Source organism: Plasmodium coatneyi, chromosome 4 (assembly GCF_001680005.1).
Source record: "Plasmodium coatneyi strain Hackeri chromosome 4, complete sequence".
Classification (NCBI taxonomy): Eukaryota; Apicomplexa; class Aconoidasida; order Haemosporida; family Plasmodiidae; genus Plasmodium; species Plasmodium coatneyi.
In genome coordinates, this window is record NC_033559.1 from 155,674 (window position 1) to 176,815 (window position 21,142).

At 28.3% G+C, this 21,142-nt stretch overlaps 5 protein-coding genes across 5 annotated transcripts; 3 read left to right on the plus strand and 2 right to left on the minus strand.

Moving 5' to 3' along the window:
• Positions 1-892: 892 nt before the first annotated feature.
• On the plus strand, positions 893-2,138 carry PCOAH_00006390 (Uncharacterized protein; the record flags this gene model as incomplete). The annotated part of the gene is made up of 2 exons (XM_020057449.1): positions 893-976; positions 1,146-2,138. The coding sequence occupies 2 exons, from the start codon at positions 893-895 to the stop codon at positions 2,136-2,138; spliced, it is 1,077 nt and encodes a 358-aa protein (XP_019913023.1).
• A 3,675-nt stretch (positions 2,139-5,813) lies between these two features.
• On the plus strand, positions 5,814-6,985 carry PCOAH_00006400 (Uncharacterized protein; the record flags this gene model as incomplete). The annotated part of the gene is made up of 2 exons (XM_020057450.1): positions 5,814-5,918; positions 6,077-6,985. The coding sequence occupies 2 exons, from the start codon at positions 5,814-5,816 to the stop codon at positions 6,983-6,985; spliced, it is 1,014 nt and encodes a 337-aa protein (XP_019913181.1).
• Positions 6,986-9,914: 2,929 nt separating this feature from the next.
• On the minus strand, positions 9,915-11,183 carry PCOAH_00006410 (Uncharacterized protein; the record flags this gene model as incomplete). Its single annotated transcript, XM_020057451.1, has 1 exon — positions 9,915-11,183. The coding sequence occupies one exon, from the start codon at positions 11,181-11,183 to the stop codon at positions 9,915-9,917; it is 1,269 nt and encodes a 422-aa protein (XP_019913282.1).
• A 5,047-nt stretch (positions 11,184-16,230) lies between these two features.
• On the plus strand, positions 16,231-16,545 carry PCOAH_00006420 (Uncharacterized protein; the record flags this gene model as incomplete). The annotated part of the gene is made up of 1 exon (XM_020057452.1): positions 16,231-16,545. One exon carries the CDS (start codon positions 16,231-16,233, stop codon positions 16,543-16,545), a length of 315 nt encoding a protein of 104 aa, XP_019913340.1.
• Positions 16,546-18,524: 1,979 nt separating this feature from the next.
• Positions 18,525-19,788, minus strand: PCOAH_00006430 (Uncharacterized protein; the record flags this gene model as incomplete). The annotated part of the gene is made up of 2 exons (XM_020057453.1): positions 18,525-19,453; positions 19,605-19,788. The coding sequence occupies 2 exons, from the start codon at positions 19,786-19,788 to the stop codon at positions 18,525-18,527; spliced, it is 1,113 nt and encodes a 370-aa protein (XP_019913083.1).
• Between the last annotated feature and the right edge of the window lie 1,354 nt (positions 19,789-21,142).

Consider the following 21,142-nt stretch of genomic DNA (forward strand, 5'->3'; position numbering starts at 1 on the left):
TGTGTTCCAAAAAAACAAAATTTCAAAATAAAAATAAAACATATAAATATATTAATGGAATACTTCCATTTCATCTTGAAATACTGAAGATACATCATGTATATAAAATAATGGACAAACCCTTCCTCATATGCAAATGTTACAAAAAAGCATGGACAATCAAAAATATGTTATTTTCATTCTTCCATAACGATTGAAGCACATAGGCAAATTACCCATCGTTTTATCTAATTAAAAATAACCCTTTCATAGTCATGTGCACAACGGAAAAGTGATGCAAGAAAAAAAAAAAAAAAAAAAAATTAACATTGAAATTATTATATAAAAATATACTTACCAATAAATACCAAAATGTCCATGTTTTAGCATATTTTGGTGTATAACCGAGTTAGTAAAATTATAATAAGTTCGAGGGACATGTTTTTAAATGGGGCTATTTCCATTTCTTCTTTTTTTTCGTGAATATAAATTTAACATTTTTTCTTTCTTAATTTCGTAATATGGACAAACCTTATTTCAAGCAATGCTCTGTATTAAAAACATAACGAATTGATGTACGACTTCTTAATATGAATTATGGATCACGTTCTGGGTCCTATTATTTTTACAATGCACGGTACATTAATTAGCTGTAGTGTTCCATAGAGTACTTTATAAAATATTTTCTTCAAACATTTTACCTTTCATTTATTGTAAATTTAATAATACAATAAATATGCGTTCTGCATAACATTATCTAAATTTGAAATATATTATATTATGAATAAATAAAAAATTAGGATGTAGAATAATAATATGCCGGAAGAATTATACTGTATTGCGAAACATTTCTAAAATAAATGGATATAGAATTACTAATCTGCTCTGTTTTGTATCATTAAATTTGTCCCATATGAATGTAAAAATACGTAATTTCCTTTTCACGAAAATTGCTGTGTTTGTCCTTGTATTGAGTATATGGAATTGTTCCTATGAGGTACGAAAGCAAACAAATTTACGAAATTCGCGTAGGACAGTGTATATATTTATATGTACATTTTAATTCATATATTTATTATAATGCGCGTTTTTTGAAGCAAAATTTTAATTCGCTGCGAAAGTAAGCTTTTTAATAATTTTCTGAATCATGCATCCTTTCATTTTAGGTATTCAGCTTCTGTGATCACCATAATGGAAGAAGAAACAGGCAAAATGACATATTATTAGGTGTTAGAGCAAGTAGGTTGCTCTTTGGAGAATATAACGTAGTAAAGGAAACAGAAGATAATTCTTTAAAAGGAAGATTTGTTAACATATTAGAGAAAGATGGTAATGAATTTTCTAGACACTTAAGTGCTTTAAAACATGATGAAAATTTTCCAAACCAATTAAATTTTTGTACACATTATGGAAATGAGCAAAGGCCCCCTAATGCATTAATGCGCGATTATGGTTCTGAATGTGGATTTAGCCTTTCAAATTTTTATGAAAATTCTAAAAAACCATTATATGAACTAAAACGAAGTGCCTCTGATGACAGCATATTTGGTGGCTTAGGAGTGGCTGATTCTTACGAAAGTATCGACCATATATCGAATGACAGTCTTGACAGCTGTGGACTAGATATAGTGAAAAATGAAAAACACTTTACAATGGCAAATGCTATAAGTGAACAAGAAGAATTCGATAAGTTAATAAGAGAGCATAAATCCGGAAAAGCTACCGAAAGGGGCATATATGGACTTTTAAAAAAAGTTGATAGAAAAGTCGAATCAGAAATACTAACACTCATGAAATATGATTTAGGTTATGATAATAATAAAGAGCACAGAGGTAAATGCAGAAGAGGATATAAGAAATTGCTTAATGATATAAAGAAATATAGAATATTCGTACCCCTTATGATTTTTGGTACAATTGCTGTGGTACTAATGCCACATATTTTCTTTGGTTCTATTGTGCTTAGTACTGCTGCTTTTTCCACTTCATTCTTCAAATTATATTTTGTATCATTATTGTCATCTTTTATTTTGGGCACCTACTATCAGATTAAATATGAAAAATGCAGTAACATTGTAGGACGCTTTTTAAAAAATAAGAAGCGTCCTTGTTTAAAAAATAAAGTACCACCAGCATATGTTGCTTTTAGAGATCTCTAAAATTTTTTGCCATAATATGAGCATATACTTGGAATAATATATATTCAAGGAGACCAGTATATTTATGTGTGTGTCTAATACAGCTATGACATATATGATATATTTATTGAATTCAGTTTATTCAAAAATGAAATTCGTTTGACAGTTTTTTTTTTAGTTTTCTAATCCATTTTTTGTATTATCATTTGAACGTTTTATTTAAATTCATATGCGCAATTCATGTGTGAAAAATATGCTATGAAAAACAAATCCCTTTATGCTATTTTATATTTGCATGAAACAAACTTAACTATTCATGTGTTTGTTTCAATATCTTATACACCAAGTTTAATTTGTATTAATAACCCTTTTTTTTTTTTCATTAATATTTTAGAAAACATTTAAAGAAATAAGTAGAATAAATTATACTATTTTGACTATTACTCTTTTCATAAAGAGTTCACGCATATATGGGAGCATTATCAGAATGGATGCTTTTTTGGAAATATCTTTTACATCTCTTCTTAACATAAGTTGGTCATATATAAAACGTGAGACATATTGTCATTTTATCATGTGCTATATTTGTAATGAAATTATCACATTTATTTTGTGCACTGAAAACATGAACAACTTTAATAATGTGCTTACATTTATACTTTATTACTTTTCCTGTATATATGAAAAAAAATCTGCACATTACGATTAAATTATGCAATATTATAAAATGATTATTTCTACATGTATAAATGTAACTATCCCATTGAATTTTCAATATTGCAAACAAAAGGGAAAAACTTCATACACCACAGCTTCATATTCCCACGTTAATTGTTTTGAATATATGTTTAAAATATTGAAGCCAGTCCTCACAGAATAATTACTGATACATGCATTAAAGTCGTTACGTTCCGCGGTGTTTTATCCTAACATAGTTATTTTTTCCTGTTTGCCATTCTGGCATTTTTCTATTTTCCCATTTTCTAATATTTTTCTTATACTTAATTGTGCAAGCAGTAGTATTGATAAAATGGCCTATAATGTTGTTATATATATATACTTGACTCCTAAACTATGTATAAGTATTTTAAAAAAATATATGTTATTTTCTATATCATCCTTTTAAGTAGACAAATTAGCATTCCTTTTATGATAATTCTCATGATACGTATAAGTGGACAAAATTAAAATTCTATTTTTAGGACTAGTTTATTAATAAACATAGAAAAAAAAAACTGCAAATTTTTTTTCTTTTTTTTCTAAACTATTAAATTTCCTTTTCTATATATTAATTCACAAACATTTAAAAAGTTAATTTCGCGTTCTATTTTGCAATACAACTTTCTTCCTTTTTCTTCCATTTTAAATGCGTGATGGAAAAATTTTGTCCAAAATAGAAAATAAAATGGAACAAAAATATAATTTAACAGAAAGGAGTGTTTTTTAATTGAATAATTTACCATAAGTTAGGGACATAACTAAAAAATGGGGCCATAGGGATTATTAAATTCTGAACATTTTATTTTTTTTAAAAGATTAAGAAAATAGGAAACCCAAAATACGGTAAAAAAAAAAAAAAATGTCTTGCGTCTGCAGAGTTATTATTTTTATTAAGATCTATTTATAAATTATATAAGACGCATTCTTTTTCTTCATTTTTAATAAACAAATTAAAAAACATTTTTGGAATATATTTTTCTTAAATGCGCAATTTGTAAATGGAACGCTCTAATTTTACTTATTTTCCTTTTGTGATCATTAAGACGTAACGTGGTCATACTATGATTAATTCATAAACAAATACAGAAAGTGCGTCGTACAAAATTATTTAATTATTACATTATATATATTACGTGTAGTAATTAATTTTTCTATTTAACATATATTTCTTCGCATTTAGCCAGTCGTATTATATCTTATAATCTGCATATTTTTGCAAATAACACCTGTGTGCACTTCCTATGAATTTTTTTCTGCCTCTTTCCCCACAAAATATTATTTCTTTTGTCTTATTTTTACCATTTTTTGCAGTTTGATGAGGTATATATTATTCATAATAGGTCGGAAAAATATTACCATATATTTTTTTTTCTATCGCACTTGAAAGGATAAAATTTTCACATTTCACAGGATCCTTTCAAACAGATGAATTAACATTTCAACAATATTTCAATGCAAAATTTTTAACCAATTAATTAATGTATAATGACATTTTGCCCGTTGCGTATTTATTTTTTACAGTTATAGGAATGTTGTACGATTTAAATATGAACCTTAAAAATAATCATAAAATAATTAAATAATTCCAAAAATTTTTCTTAACCTTAGGTATATAAAATGCGCTAAAAGGTTCGCGCAAAGTTTCATTAATCTTATTTATACGAAAAATTCATAATTCATTTTTATTTTTTAAACGTAAGAAAATTTCTGAATAAATAAATATTATATATATAATGTTGAGCAATTTTTTTAGTAGTGATTTATGTTACCTTGTTTTAAATTAATTCTATTTTTTCAAAGAAGTTGTAAAAAAAATCTTAAATTTAAACCTTCCCCCACATTATGTTGATCTATTTTGTGCACACATTAATATAACGCAAAATAAAAAAAAAAAAAAGTACTTGAAAAATTTTTTGAAGGAATTAAATAAATGGTTTATATTTGGAATATATAGTAATTTTTCTTTTTTTTTACTTTTATAAATTTTTATAATTTTATTTTTTGTGAATTTTCAACTTGTGCATATGATAAATGAATTAAAAACATTTGAACTTTGTGTTTTTATATATGTTCTTATTTGTGTTTTATTATATCTACAATATGAAATTCAAGTTTATTTATACATTACATGGTTATGCCGCGATGTAATTATACTTGCTGGAACTAATTAGACTATTTTGCACTTATCTGAAATATTCCTTTACCACTCTCACTACACAAATATATATATATTTAATTTTAAAAAAATAGCAAACAAGAGTAACGCTTGGTTGCTAAGTGATATAACCTAATTTCTGTACGAATAAGCAATGTAAAACATAAAAATGTATATATTATTATAGCGCTCGCTTTTCATTTCTGTAACAACCAATTTAAAAAAAATCAAATCAAATCCATGAACCTGTGAACATTTGAATTAAACATTGATGACTTCTGTATAGATGTATAGCACTAATTCATATATAATTAAATGCTGTTTCTATAAACATTTTTGGTTGCATTCGCCATGGAATAAATTCCAGCAGAACAGAATTGCCACTGAATTTGAATAACATATTTTTTAATTAATTTCGTTTTCACGTTAGTTACAACTATTTGATCAGATAACACCAGCAACGACAACAACAATAATAATAATTATTATTATTATAAAACGTTTTGTGCTTTGTTTTTACTTTTTTCGTATTTCACTTTTTACCTATAATATTCTTTTTAGTCCTTGATAATTAATGTTTAGTTTTTCTTATAATATCAATTTAAATATATGTGTAAATATGAAATGTACACAGACTAATGTGCGCTATATAATTAGATGCACTGATATTTACAGATAGTTCTTTTTAGTGTAAAATAGTTATTTATTTATCTTTAAAATATACGCAAGGACATGAACAGAGAAGGCAAATGTATATATGTGCATATAGCAGAATTCGTTTTTCTACTGATGTTTTATAATAATGCTCAGAATTAAATTCAATGTGTACGTTATCGAAGATGAAAATTATCCTCCTTCTTTTGTATATACCAAGCATGGTGATTATTTTATCGTCCGCTTCAGAGACCATGCCTGCTTTAAGTGGGGTAAGCTAAAAAAATAGCATAAAGATTTGGGGTTGTAAGTAAAACTTATTCATTCTGCTTAAATATCAATATTTGAACGGGAAAATATGTGCATACATATTTATATATCTATCTATCTGTGTGTGTGTGTGTGTTCTTTTTTTTCCTACCCTCTGCAGTACTTTAAGAAATATAAAACAAAAACCAAAGGGAAGAGCTGTGCAGAAAGCACCACTTTACATGCCCAAGAATTCATGGATATGCAAGAAGAATGGAAAGAGGATCAGTGGGATGATTTTATGAAGGAAACAGAAGAAGATTGGGAAAAGTTCAAAACGACAATGGACAGTCTGATTACTTCATGGTTTAAAAAAAAACATATGGAATGGGAAGCATGGCTAAAAGCAATGAAAAATAGATGGGCATATTTCAACAAAAATATGGATGAAGCTGTACTTAATGTCATAAAAAATACACTAAAGTGGACAGATTACCAATGGCAAAAATGGATTATATTAATGAAAAGTAAATCGATGGAACCCGTTGAAACTTCGGGAGATGAATATATACTTGATGTTTTCAGACTAAATACCAGTTGGACAACGGCGCAATGGAAAGAGTGGATTCAGACACTAATGAGAGAATCTATGGAAAAGGATTGGGAATATTGGGTTGAAGAAGATCAATACAAATTAGATAATTGGATGATGGAAAATTTTGATAAATGGAAAAATAGAAGAATGAAGGTATGGAAAGGGAAACAGTGGAAAACTGAAGAAACCGAATATTGGACTAATTGGGAAGACAATAAATCAAAGCGTAAATCGAAAAAACAGAATGAAAGAGCAAATTGGAGTCTATGGAAAGAGAGAACAGAAAGAGAACAGAACGAATGGGACACGTATACCGAAATGAAAAAAGAGGAATTTTTTAATAAAGATGTCGAGCAATGGATAAAATGGAAATCTGAAAGGACCGAAATGTTTCACGAGTGGAAGGAAAATTTACTTGCCAAATGGATAAAGGAAAAGGAATGGCATGTGTGGACTTATAAGCGCAAAGATGTATTTAGAAGAAAATTATACTAACAAAAAACATCTAATCGAAAAAATTAAGGAAATGAAATGGATGAGAAGGGTAATGTTATATTTTAATACGACTACGGATGCATAATTAGAGCAAGTAATACAGCACGCAAAAGGAAGAAGCAGGGCAAGGAGCATAGAAAAACCGCTTAAAAAAAATAAAAGTTCTCATGTATTGTGATTTTTTTCAAATACATATTAGCTTCTTCCATAAATAGAACGAGGATAAAAAGAAAAAAAGTATAACCCAATAATCTCTAAAAAATTGGCACAGGAATTTATGTGTGAATGTAGCTCTAAATTGAAAATGTAATTATCAAGGTGGTGGTCTGTAATTGTCATATAAAATTGAAGTACCGTTTTTAAAAGTTGCTATATGAAGAAGCAACTCTATTTTTTTTTTGTTGTTCAAAGAAGACGTCTTTTATGCGCATTTTTTTTTTAGGGGATTCTTCCTTATGATGTGCGAAGAAAAAAAGTATATTTTGCACATAAATATAATAATTTTTTTTCGTTGCCCATAATGTTGATATGCGTATATACGAGTACATGTGTGTATACTCAGTTATATACTCTTTGATAAAATTAATTATAGGATTTTTTTTGTTTGTTCCTTATAAATTTGCACTTCACCATTTACCCATAATGTTTGTATACATATCACATCTTCCTGCTTCAATATTCCTATAATCAAAATTAAGTTTTTAAAGCAGTCTTTAAAAATACATAATTAAATCATTTTATTTCATGTGTCTTGCTTATTATGACAATTTGATACATACTTCGATGTTAGTGTCTTTTTTACATATTTTATTATATCGTTATTTATATGTAAAAAGCACAAGCATAATATTAGCACACTACAAAATTGCGTCATTTTTTTTTTCTGTTAAATTTTAAAAAATAACCTTAATTTCATCATTACACAATGAGAAATACATATACAGTTGTTTTGTATATGCTATTTATTTGCTTCATTTAATTCCAAACATAATATTTATCAGTAAGGAATTATAAATATATGTTAAATGATGTTAATTAAATTTCAATTCTGTTCCATTCAATGTTGAATTATCCTTTCAAAAAAAAAAAATAAAACTTTTGATATCGATGAAGCAACGGAACACACCTTTCCGTTTCTTAAATTGCCTTACCGTTGTGCCTAGTTGTGTATCAATTATTCATATCTAAATTAAGGTGACAAAAAATTAACATATATCTATTGGAGGAAAATATGATTGCTCTTACAATTAGAAGGTATTTTTTTAATTTCTAATTAAGCACTTAATTAGTCATGGACATTTGATTACATAAGAAGAATAATCTACCTTTTAATACACCATGAATAGGGGACAAATCGCGGTGTAATATTTCTATTAAGGGTTTTTTCTATAAACTACATCTATATTCATGCAGATCTCCTTTTGTATATAAATAACGCCGTCCAATAGAAGAATTTGTAATTCTAAATCATTTATAAAGACATACAACAATGTTTCGAAATGGAGTTCGCATTAATTTATTCATTTTACTCTTGGACAACGTTATTGAGTGATATGAAATACGATTAATGATTGTGTAATATGGAAAAAACGATTCTTTAAATGAAGCATTTGACAGGGATACATGTATATCATCTGATGTCTGCGTAATTAAAAAAATCTACATGAAATATGCATTAAAAAATATAATTCTTACGGCATAAAAAAGATTTACTCTTACGAATACTTAATTATTAGGTTTAGAAGACATATTTGGAAAAAACATAACAGTAAAAAAAAAAATTCTTACAAAATGATAAATGAAAAAAAAAAATTAAAAAATTACAATTTTTGCATATAGTCACCAAATTAGTTTACTGCATAATATGGTACTTCTAACGAATGTTTTCATTTTATTACATTTAATTATAAGCGCAATATAGGTTTATTCCATTTCGACTACTATAATTACTATGCTTGTCAGTTTTGTGCAAGATGATCGGCTACTTTGGCCAATGTATTTTTCGATTCATTTAATTTTTTAACCTACCCTTTTTCTCTTTTAAGCGACATTTATAATATTATTGAGTTACATTTTGAGGATTCTTCAGAAGAGTGAAGACATATTTAAAGTAAACACGTGAATATGCTTATTTGCGAATCAAAAATTGGAGTTAGTTAAAATGTTTACGCTCTACCTACTTATTGTCCTCTACTTCAATTTATCACATTTTCACGTTTATCAATGAAGAAAAACTTGCATATGTTTTGTCTTACATGCACATTTCTTCGCCATTCACTTAGATGTATGCTGAATAGAAGAACGGTTTTATTTTAATAATGCTAATTTTATTACTTTTTGCGTTTTACACATAACAGCGTACTTTTTATTTCACACAGTTCCTGCAACACACGTCAGGAGATCAATTATCACGGAATCATTTCTATCGATTTGCAATTGCAACGATTTTATTTTCTTCTCCTACACCTTCACCATTCCAATGATCAAGAGATGAAAAGCATTATATGAATACATAATATTATTCCATAGATAATTATACTATGTTAATAAAATTATAAATCAATACTAATAGTTTACTTGTTTATGATTTTGTACTTTAAGTAGAATTTAAAAATGAATAAAACATATGACATGCTATAACATGACATTTGGTGATACAATATGACACATTAATTTGATATTAAGCCAGTATAACATGTAAGAGTGAAAAAAAAGGCACTTTTTTCAGGATAACAAAAAAACAAAAAAAAAAAAAAAACAGATGCCACTGTAAGTGTAACATCTCACATTACAAATTAAACAAATTCCCACATATATGCACAAATCTATATACATGTTTGTGCACATATACAGGATCGAAGTAGCTTTCTACATTCTTTTCATTATAAGATAGTTCTCCGCACAAATGGTATTTTTTTTAATTATTCTTTTAAGCACAGATTCTTCGTGGCCCTGACACGTTTTGAAGCCAATTCATAATTTTATTTAAGACCCTTTCATTTCCAGGTTCCATAGTTAGCATATGCTCCATATAATCTAACATGTGTAGTTCTTTATTAGCAATATTTAGTCTATTATAAAATGAAACAACGCCTTCAGGATAGCACAATCTGTCCCTCGCTGAATGGATAAACAATATCGGGATATCTCTTGGCATGTATCTCATATCATAGTCTAAATTATCCATTGCTTTTAAAATTTCATATGCAAATCTGCATGTTATACCTCTTCTACAACGCATTCTGTCATATCGACCTATGTCACGAACATATTGAAACGTTTTATACGGAAGTTCGCATAGAATCCTTAATGTTGGTAAGAAATCAGAAAAAATTCTTGACAAGGGCATAAAGAAACATTTATATGTATATGAGCTTGGAACCCCTAACGGTTCTATGGCAATCATACCAGATAATGATACACAACCTCTTATATTTAGTCTTCGATTAAGGCCCCTATATTTTCCGACTATCTGTAATGCCCTTAGGGCAACATTTCCGCCCATAGATTGACCAATTAGATATACTGGAAGAGGTGCTGTTATTCTATTGGCCAAATTATTATTACGAGACGACTCACTGCCTCTGATGTTACTACTACTACTATTACTACTGTTAGTACTGTTACTACTATTACTACTGTTGCTACCGTTACCACTGTTGCTACCGTTACCACTGTTGCTACCGTTACCACTGTTGCTACCGTTACCACTGTTGCTACTGCTACTATTCCTGTTTCTATCTTCATTTAAATATCGTATGCTATCATCTTGAATTTTTGGAATATAATCGAGCACATCATATACTAAATCATCAAATTTGTTTACATTAAGGCTTAAATTTTCCCACCCTTGTGATTCGCCATGACCTTGTAAATCTAATCCAAAAACGGAATATCCATTTTTGTTGAAATGCTCAATCCAGCTGTCTTTATAAACATAAAAATTGTTTCCGTCCATTAATAGTGCTCTATTATTATTTAACACATGGACGTTATGCCTCAAAAATGAAAATCTCGTGTGTGAATTTAATCCATGGATTAATACAATGATGCCTACCGCATTCCTTACTATCCAACCGTATGTTTTTAATAGCAAACCATCCTTATTAAAAAATGAACGAATCGTTGGTCTTCCATCTAGCTGTTCCCTGCTACGCACTATTCTCATATCCTCGTTATATACTTCATTTTCAACCATTATAATCACACAAAAAAAAAAAAAAAAAAAAATTAACTTCAATTAATTCATAATATTAAAAAAAATGATAATAATAAAAATACATATTGTATTGTTATTTACGTATAATGCATATATTCATATAGCGAATTTTTAAGTCATCGAAAAATGTTCTTTTATAAAAATGCTAAATGTTTATACAGCATATTCTGCAGAATAATACAAATGATAAGTTAAACAAAAGGAATACTCATCATAAAAATAATTTCCTAAAAATTTTAAAACAAGGTGCACAAATTATAAAACAAATTTAATCCTGCCATGCGTGCGTAATACTTCTGCAAACATATTTTTACAGAGTTGTAAAAAAATAAAAATATTTGTTTAGACATGTAAATAAAATCATTAAACAAATTTTAAAATATACAAATTCTGTAAAAAAAATTATTTTTATTTTTTATATATGTTATATAAATTATTAGGGCATTCAATTTACACAAAAATGATCCTATTTTCCAATTGATAAAAAATATATTACTATCATCTATTTTCTTAATGGAACATGGTTACATATATTTTTTGCTCTTATGAGAATTATATTAGCAATATGAATTATGATAATACTCAATATTTTCTCAGTAAATGCTATTACATAATTTTTTTACGTTTATAATTATATCCGCCTTGAGGAGCAGTTAATTAGGCGTATTCCATTAAAGCATGAATATTAACAGAACTGCAGTTCTTAGTATTATTTATTTACTGGTATTATGTATATATAAACACATATAAATACCTATGAAATATGGACATATAATTAACATATTGTACATAATATATGTGAAAAAATTTCACATTAAGATTCGCAAATATAAACACCATTAAAAAAAGGAAATGTTTATAATTAAACTGGATATTTTTTTTAAGTTTCTCTTCATTTATTCAAAATTCTGCAAAAAGTAAAAGGCCTCTATAATATTTTATTTTTAAAGATTACCCCTGATCATTTTTTCTCATATTTTTACGTATTTTTTTTATTCTTGCCCCGTTACATAAAATTAAAAAAAATAAAATATATTTACATTAATATATATATTCCTACTAAATCTATGAAAAATGATCAGTTTATTATTTCTCCCAGTTTTACTGCTATTTTTTCATTAGTATAACAGAAGAAAAGAAGGAAAAAAAGAAGCATTCTCTGTCCTCTTTATGAATGCGAATAAACAAATATAAACGTGCTATAACTGATTTTCTCTTTTTAGATTTTAAAATAATTATTATGAGGGAGTAACATTTTTTTCATTTTTTACACCTACTTTTAATTACAGAAAAAAATTGGGTTATTATTACAGCATTTTGAAATAATCATACGCAGACACAAAAATACGCATTTTATTTTTATTTAAGTGCGAAAAAAAAACAAAAGATGCCATTTATTTACACAATGCAGCATAGTACGAATTATTGTTTTTCAATGAAATGTAAGAGTAATATACAGATTCTCCAATTATAAAGAATTCAAAGCTGAAATGAAAAACCGCATAGAGTATTTATATTATATATTGTATTTATAACGTATATAATTTCAGTTGTTCAAAATTTGTTTTTCCATCTATTTTATGTTTAATGTTATGCCCTTACTCTGTTGGTATTTCTTCTCGTTAAAGGCAAGGCAATATTTTTATCCTATTTTTAACATGTATAGCCATGTTATTGTCCGTAAAGTAAAAGAAAAGCGTCTTTCCATTAATTCATCAAAAATGATTCTTCTTTTTTACAATAAAAAAAAAAAAAAAAAAAAACGGCATCGCACAATTTTTAATTAAATTTCTTGTAACGAATATAAGTAATAACATACTAACGACAGAACAAATACAGTTCACTACTGTTATAACTTCCCGTCGCTTTGTTATATTTAAATTGTTAAAAGGATTATTTCATATCTACTTTTTCCATGTAGTCATATGCACTTTTCATAAATTCTGTATATTCGCTATATGAGAAATAAAACTATGTTATATTAGGCAATAGTTTTCTTTAAGTGAATTTTCTTATTCAAGCAATTTAAGATCCTTTCATTAAAGAGAATGAAAACATATTATGCAAATTAAGACATAATGTACGAAAAATTTTCGTTCCTCATTTACATCGCGCAATCTTTCCTACATCTATGTAATTTTAGTGTACTGAATTAAATTATAATTACTTATAATCTTAAAAAAAGTTGCAGGTATTTTTATGCAAGAATATTCAGCTCTATTTAAGAAAAAAAAAAAGACTGTTACATAAATAAGTGTTATACATAATGTATAATATAGTGTGTTTTTACCTTTCTATTTTAATGTTGTGCATAATTTTCTATATCGTAAGAGGACTACGTATAAACAGAAATGTTATAAGTGTTGCACAGTGCACGTGGATTTTTTGTTAAGATTTGTTCTCAACATTTTATGGTAATCCTTCTATTTATATGATATACAGAAGATGTTTCAACAACCAATAGGATTTAAAAAAATATATATATTTATATATAATAAGATATATATTATGCAATACAAATGGACAACTCCTTTAATTTTTATGCAATATTGTGTAAAAAATATAATTGATCATTTGATGTGTGCATTAACATTAAAGCAAAAATAAGTATTCTCTTATTCATGGAGAAAACTAAAAAGTGAAGAATTTTAAAAAGCCTTCCCAAGTTTTTTTCATACTGAAATTCTACATAAATTAATTTTGACAATTTTACTATATACAGCGGTTTAAATAAATACATTCGCAAAAATAAAGGGAGAAATATTTTATTAGCATGCTAAGGATGTACATTTATTTGAATATTTAACGTTCTATTTATTACGCTCATTTATTTTTTTAGAACAAAATAATTAGTAAACAATAAAATAAGTGTTGTAAAGAATTTCTCTCCTCTGACATTTCACTTTTTAATTGTGTTTTTTTTACATAGATCAATATTTTTAAAGATTGTAAAAGGCACAACGGTTTATTTTGTCCTATTTCTGAATCGCGAATATTTTGGAAAACTGAAAAATTCTAATATAAATACTTCAAAAAATAGGAAAGCTCTTTTTTCGGCAAACTTAAAGGTTCATCTTTAACATTTATGTTAATATGCAATTAAAAATATAGAACAAAAATGGGTAAAAATATGAACAATTTATAGACACATACATGTATATAATGCACAAGGTTTTAAGGATAAAGTGCTTTTAAATATTTGATTTATACTTTTACGCAATTTTAAATTTCTGAATTATCCTTATAATTGCATTGTTCCTTAAAGCAAATAGATCTAAATGATACAGAAATTGTTTGATTTATCTAAGCGTATTAAGCTAAAGTGATTATACTTGACGCATTCACTGTAAGTATGAAATAAAAGGCATAATTTTCTATATATATAAAATAAGTCATTAATTTAGGTTCCACTTAATAGGGTTGCCTATTTTAATGCTTCAAAACCGATAAATTATTTGCGTTGTTCGTTCAGTGAATGCTTTGATTTATAAATTCCCAATTCATTTGTTCCTACTTTATACGTTTCTCCTCTGACCAAATGGAATATTTCCGCAAGAATATTTTTATAGTTAATTTATATAGCATAATAAAAGATACGGACTTGTCAAAATTCAAAAATGTGTATTTTTTCTAAGGGTATGAATAAAATACATGATGTTACCACGAAACTTATACATATAACGCACTTTCTATGTGTATATTCCCCTTACAATATATGCAACTGACACAGTGCCGTTCGATGCTTTTAAACGCGCACACATTTCGCCACTAAAATAAAAGGACGACTTCTGCAAATTATGAACGTTTATATAAAAAAATGAAAGTGAAAAAAATCGGGAAATAAACATAAAAATAGATATGCACACAAAGTTGCAGATGTATCATTATTATATGACAACACTTAACATCCTTTGACGTTGTGAGGCATTTTTCATTGCAAGTACACGTTTACTTTTCTGTGTCAAGAAGATGTATAAAGTATAATGTTTCGTCTGCATCAAAAATAGGTAAAATATGTATGTGATATAAATATAACAGCCAATGTTTCGATTTTACTGGAGTTTTAAAGGCCTTTTGTTGGAAATCAAATCACGCATTATTTGTCCGTCAGTCGGCTGCTATCTCCATAAGGGTTAAAAAATAAAATTTGCCTTTCCTCCCGTGGATCATTCAATCACGTAGAAATAACGATGCAATTAAATCCTTCAATATGATATATATATATGTATATATATATGTGTGTATGCTTATGTAATTACGTTCGAGCAAATTTCAATTCGACGGATATTCCTTACACGAAAAAACACATTCTGTTCTGAAGAACAATTCTTCCCAATATGAAATGAACACAAAAAAACTACGCATGTGCAGAATTTTTTTCTTCGCATATATAGAAACTCCTCCTTTAATGTTTTCCTCTTTCATATACATTTTTTGTTCCTCCTTTTCAAGCATTTTTTGGCCGCTTGTTTTTGCTATTTTTCGAACATATTTTAGCCTTTTTTTTTTGTGGCCCCCTTTTCACGGCATTTTGCCACATATAATTCTTCCCATTTTTTCGCCTTTTTTTGTTTCTCGTAAAATTGAAAAAACTGATCAATATCCTCTTTTTTTTTTGAAGTGCAAATATGCGAAACGTATACATGGAAACTTTTGTGGTCTGGTTGTTTGACCCACTAAAGAGCCAAATTTTGACCGCAACGGGCATTTTTGTGACCAATACAAATTCACACCACTGAATGCATGCACATGTGAAAATAATTAAAAAGCAAAAAACAAAAAAAAATTATCAACGCCTTTTCAGAATAATAATCGCAACTTGAATTAATTGTACATATTTAATTGTGCATATTTAATTGTGCATATTTAATTGTACATATTTATTTGTACATATTTAATTTGTAAAGTGCAAAAAACAGATTTAATCGATAAGCGATCAGAACACAAAGTAATTCACCAAACGATAGTTCTACAACACAGTAACCCCTTAAATAAATAATCGTGTGATTATCTGGACTTAACAAAAATGAAGGCTTCAAACCATTTAAGCGTTTTTGTTTTATTTTTATTTCTGATTGCAATAATTCCCTGCTTAGCTGTTTATTCGGAAATACCCATTGACAAATTAGACTACGAAACAATTAAGGTGAATGAAAAAATACGATCGAAATCAAGAAAGGATATACTGATGCTGATGTCACTTGTATGTGGAAGCATTCTTATGGCATATGCAACCCTGTGGGGAATCAGAATTCATCATACATTGAAACATGACCCAAGAGGCAAAATCCCAGATCACGAAGAAATGACCGAGATGGAGGATCCCACAATGTCTTCTTAAAATGATGTGCTGCACCAAGGGACAGGAGATATCTGAATTATTTTGGTACTCCTGTGCCGTACATTTGGGGGATTTTTTTTTTTTTTTAAATATCCAATTCGTGGAAATAAGAGCGTTAAAATATTCAGCTGTTCTGTTATTTTTCTGCTAAGTGTAAATAATTACATGAATGTGTGTTCCATGACCTCCGAATATATATATATATTTTTTATTTTGTACCACCTAGCGTGTAATCATAGAGCATTTCTAATTGTGTGCGTAATTCCTTTTCTTTTTTGAGCACTTTTTTTCTTCACGTAGGACATTGTATAGAGAATTCTTTTATTTTCCTGTGCGTATCGATATTTTATTTTTTCCTAAGTAATATGCTTCGTGATTTTTTTAGCTTATATTTTTTATATTCTAACGAAAGAATTCATTTTTAGACCCCTTTGTAGATTCATTTGTAGGACAAAATGACAAGTTGCATTATGCCGCTCCGTGTGTGCATGTTTACATCATTCTTCACACATGTTCATCGCGTATGTAGAGTACCAACCTAGTAACCTTGTTCGTAAGTAATATTATAATATATAAATTATAAAGAACCATAAAATTGAAAAGTTAAGTTCGCAAATAATCTTACACTTCAATCATTTTAAAAAACTTTAAAGCGTCAAATAGTATTAAGAAAGGAAATAGGGGGGGGCACAGGGGGATTCCTATCCATTACACCATTACTGTATGGACGAGAAAATAGATACCCACATTGAGAATTCAAAATGGGGAATGCTCTTCAGATCAATATTTTTTTTCCGATCATTTCTTTTTTTTTCAACAATCCAACAGTTCACGTTTTGGAAGCATCAACATAGCACAATGTTGTGGATGCAGAAGGACAAAATTACTACCATACCTACGCACATTGTTCTATATCTATCATTTCACTTTTGTGAAAACTGCACAACTTTGGCATTTCACCATATATTCATTTTTTGGTAAATTTTTCAATTATTTTATTCCTCGAATTAACTGTAAACAAAAATAAATACGTAAAACTATAACAAATTAAAATGGCGGTCGAACGAAAAAACGACATTTAATGAAAAGGGCACATTTTTATATCAGTATAACAATACAATAATAACTACAAATTTGATAAATGAACTTACAAAAGGAGCATTACATGGTAAAATTTAAGCAGAGTTCTTATTTATGAAGTAAATTTATAATTTTCCCTTTTAATTTACAAAGAACACACAAATTTCTACACACATGCCAGGTAAACTATTCTTCAAAATTGTGATCGAGACTATACTTCGTGTACTTCCCCCGTATAGTTTTCCACGCGGTTCCCCGCACAATTCTCACAAATGGGTACATTGTCTAATACAACCATGAAGCCATAATTTCCTTGAATTGCTTCAAATAGCTGTAAATAATTCTGGAAACACATTTTAACTATAAAATGAAAAAAAAATTCCGAAAAATGCTCACGTCTTCAACAATAAGTTCTACGTATTGGGCTAAGATTCCCCATGTAAAGGCACTGTTAAATGATGCTCATATGCCTACTTACATATATAATATTTATTACGATAATAGAAGATGTCTTCCCATTTTTATAATAATTTTTCGATTATTTGATTTCGACGCTCATTATAACATACTTTTGTGAAGTCCCTTTGACAAATTACACTTAGAAATTGTTGCACAAGGCCACCCTCTTCCTATATCCTAAGAATCTTTTATGCAAATACTTAAAAAGAAATTATTTAAATGATACATTCTTTCTTTTCCTGATACCATGTTGATTATTTTATTTTTTATTTTTTTCACTAAAGTAAAAACGACCCTCCTAACTCCTATCCACTTTTTCTTTTGTCATTATTATTTTGCTCTTGGAATAAAAGAAGACACAAGCCAGTGTGTTTCTTCACCTTTTTAATATTAACTCCCCTCCATTAGAAAACTAATATTTTCCTCTGAGTATATTTATCTTAATGATGTTTTAAATTATACAATTCATTTCGTTCCAATGGTTCGCATGATGTGTCTGTGTCTGAACCTGTGTTCTCTTCATTTTCAGTTTCCGCCCATAAATCATGAGAGGAATCTGAACTTTTTGAGCTATCTGAATATTCTTTATATATATTTTCTAGAAAATACTCCTCATTAGTGTTTCCTTCAGATTTTACCTCACTTGAAGTACTATCATCCTGTAAGTTAAGTTTGCTTTTTTCAGACTCAACATTAGGCTCTATTGTTGGTTTGTTTTTACTCAATTGTTCATTGTCTGAAGGTGCGTTACTAACCCCAGGATCTTGAAGTTTACTAATTTCTTTATCAGTAGAAGAGCTCTTCTTATATGAATATATTTCCTGAAGTTTACTATGTTTCTGCTTTGCCAATTCCTTCTCATATTTAGTTAAAAATACATTTCGGTATTTACGTTTCGGTACTTTTGGAACAAATACTGGGTCTTCTAAGTTCGAGTTATTTTCTTCTAAGTCACTTGGCCTTCTCCAAGTAGAGAAGCGAAGTTTGTTTTTATAATATATAGACGCTGCTGTATTTTGGCCTCCCTCTTTTCTTTTCTTCTTGGGTGTTTCTTCTACTTCTTCTTCATCTTCTTCTACAATAGTGGCTTCTGTTTGTTCTTTTGTCAACGGATTTTTTTTCGTTTTATTGTGCTTATTGCATTGTCTGCCTAATAATTTGCAACATGCTCTATATCTCCTCCTTTTTTTTTCCTTTTGTTCTTCTTCCTCCTTTGTGTCTTTTTTTATAGGTATAGATTCATTTATTTTCTTTTCTTTCTCATCTATATCCTCCAGAATTTTTATATCGACTAATGACAGAAAACCGTCCGAAATACTCACATTGTTATCTATTATAAATTTCATTAAAAAATCATTCTTAGTATCCTCTGCAAAGTGGGAAAAACAAATAAAATTATGAACATTACGACATTCACATGCTTATAAAGGTACAATTATTCATGTGTCTCCGAGTTTTTTCACTACATAAACACATATATACATAGATACATTTTAGACACCTTTGCACTTTCCTTTTACCTTCCTGTTCTGCAAGGATTTTTCTTTTATATACATCTTCACTATTTTTAAAAAATGTCCATAATGTGGAAGCCGAAAATTTACCTCTTTCCTGTGTACGTGCAAATTTTACCAAAAAAATATGCACCACATTCCTAAGTAAAATTGCAAACATAGCTATATTCCACAACGTAGTTATTTTCATTTTTTCTGGGTGGTTCAATTAAAAAGCCACAAAAACTGTTACGGTATGTATGTATATTTTTCTTTATTGCCATACATATGGTTATGCCTTTTTTTTTTTTTTAACCACAATATTGTATTTCCTTATATAATATTTAACACGCATCCACAATTTTTAATCCCCTCGTGATATTCTCTGTTTAAGTATTTAATTTTTCTGTCCACTAAAACATAAAACTGAATGATTATTTTTCATGTAGAAAAAACATAAATCTGCTAATGCAAGCGCAAACAGAATTTACCATTTAATGACGATTAATCGGGCAAATTTATTTGTTCTATTTAATTATATAGAGGTTAAACCTTTGATGTGGTGAACCAAGTTGCAGCACACTATCGAACAAGCATAATTATACGAAATACATGCAACAATTTTTGCATGCGTGCTCAAGGAAATTCTCAAATAAAATAACGAATATTTTTTTGACATATTCATGAATAAAAAAAATGGCGTATATATATTTTTTCCTTCATAATAAAATTTGTTATGGGTCTTATTCCCCCTTTTTTCATACAACCAACTGATTGCTATATGTGCAGCATATTCGAACGGATGATCTATATTCTCAAAATAATAAATTTGTAAGTGCAAAAAAAAAAAAAAAAAAAAAAAAATGAAAAATACAAACGTTAACGCATATGGCTTACATTTATCTGACGATTCAGGTAAAAGGTATAAAACCCGTAAGAACAGTCCTGACACACCATGCTCAACGTACAACTGTATAAAGATATTTACAGTACCTTGCGAATCGCTCAATTTTGCTAACAAAAAGGAAATAAACACTTTCTGAAAGAAAGAATTATTCAAATATTTACGCCCAATTAAAGCAGTTAGATTTAAAGCGCAAAGAGAAATCTCTTAATTAAAAAAAAACCGAAAAGATAAATCCGATTCGTTCATTATTCCGTGAGGCATACTTCCATACATTTATATGCGTATAGATACATGTACACACGCGAATCTTCCAACGTCGATTGTAACATCGTTCATCATTTGAAAAAAGCATTGCGTAACATACGCAGCTTGCACAATGCCGAAATGGGACTTTCCACAGGATTGGAATAATTTTGTCTTTCACGCGTCCCCCTCCTTTCATTGAACCATACCAGCTGTATATATCAGCTTATTTTAAGTAAAATAATGAGCCTCTTCCAGGCTAATTCATTTATTTCAGCTTTCCCAATACGTTACATAGACTATTCGCACCCTTTATAACTGTCAAATTTATCAAAAAGGTGTAATGTTACTTTTTTTAAGAGACCACGAATGAAGCAAAGTTTCAGGCAAAATATGTATTAGTTTCCTCCCCAAA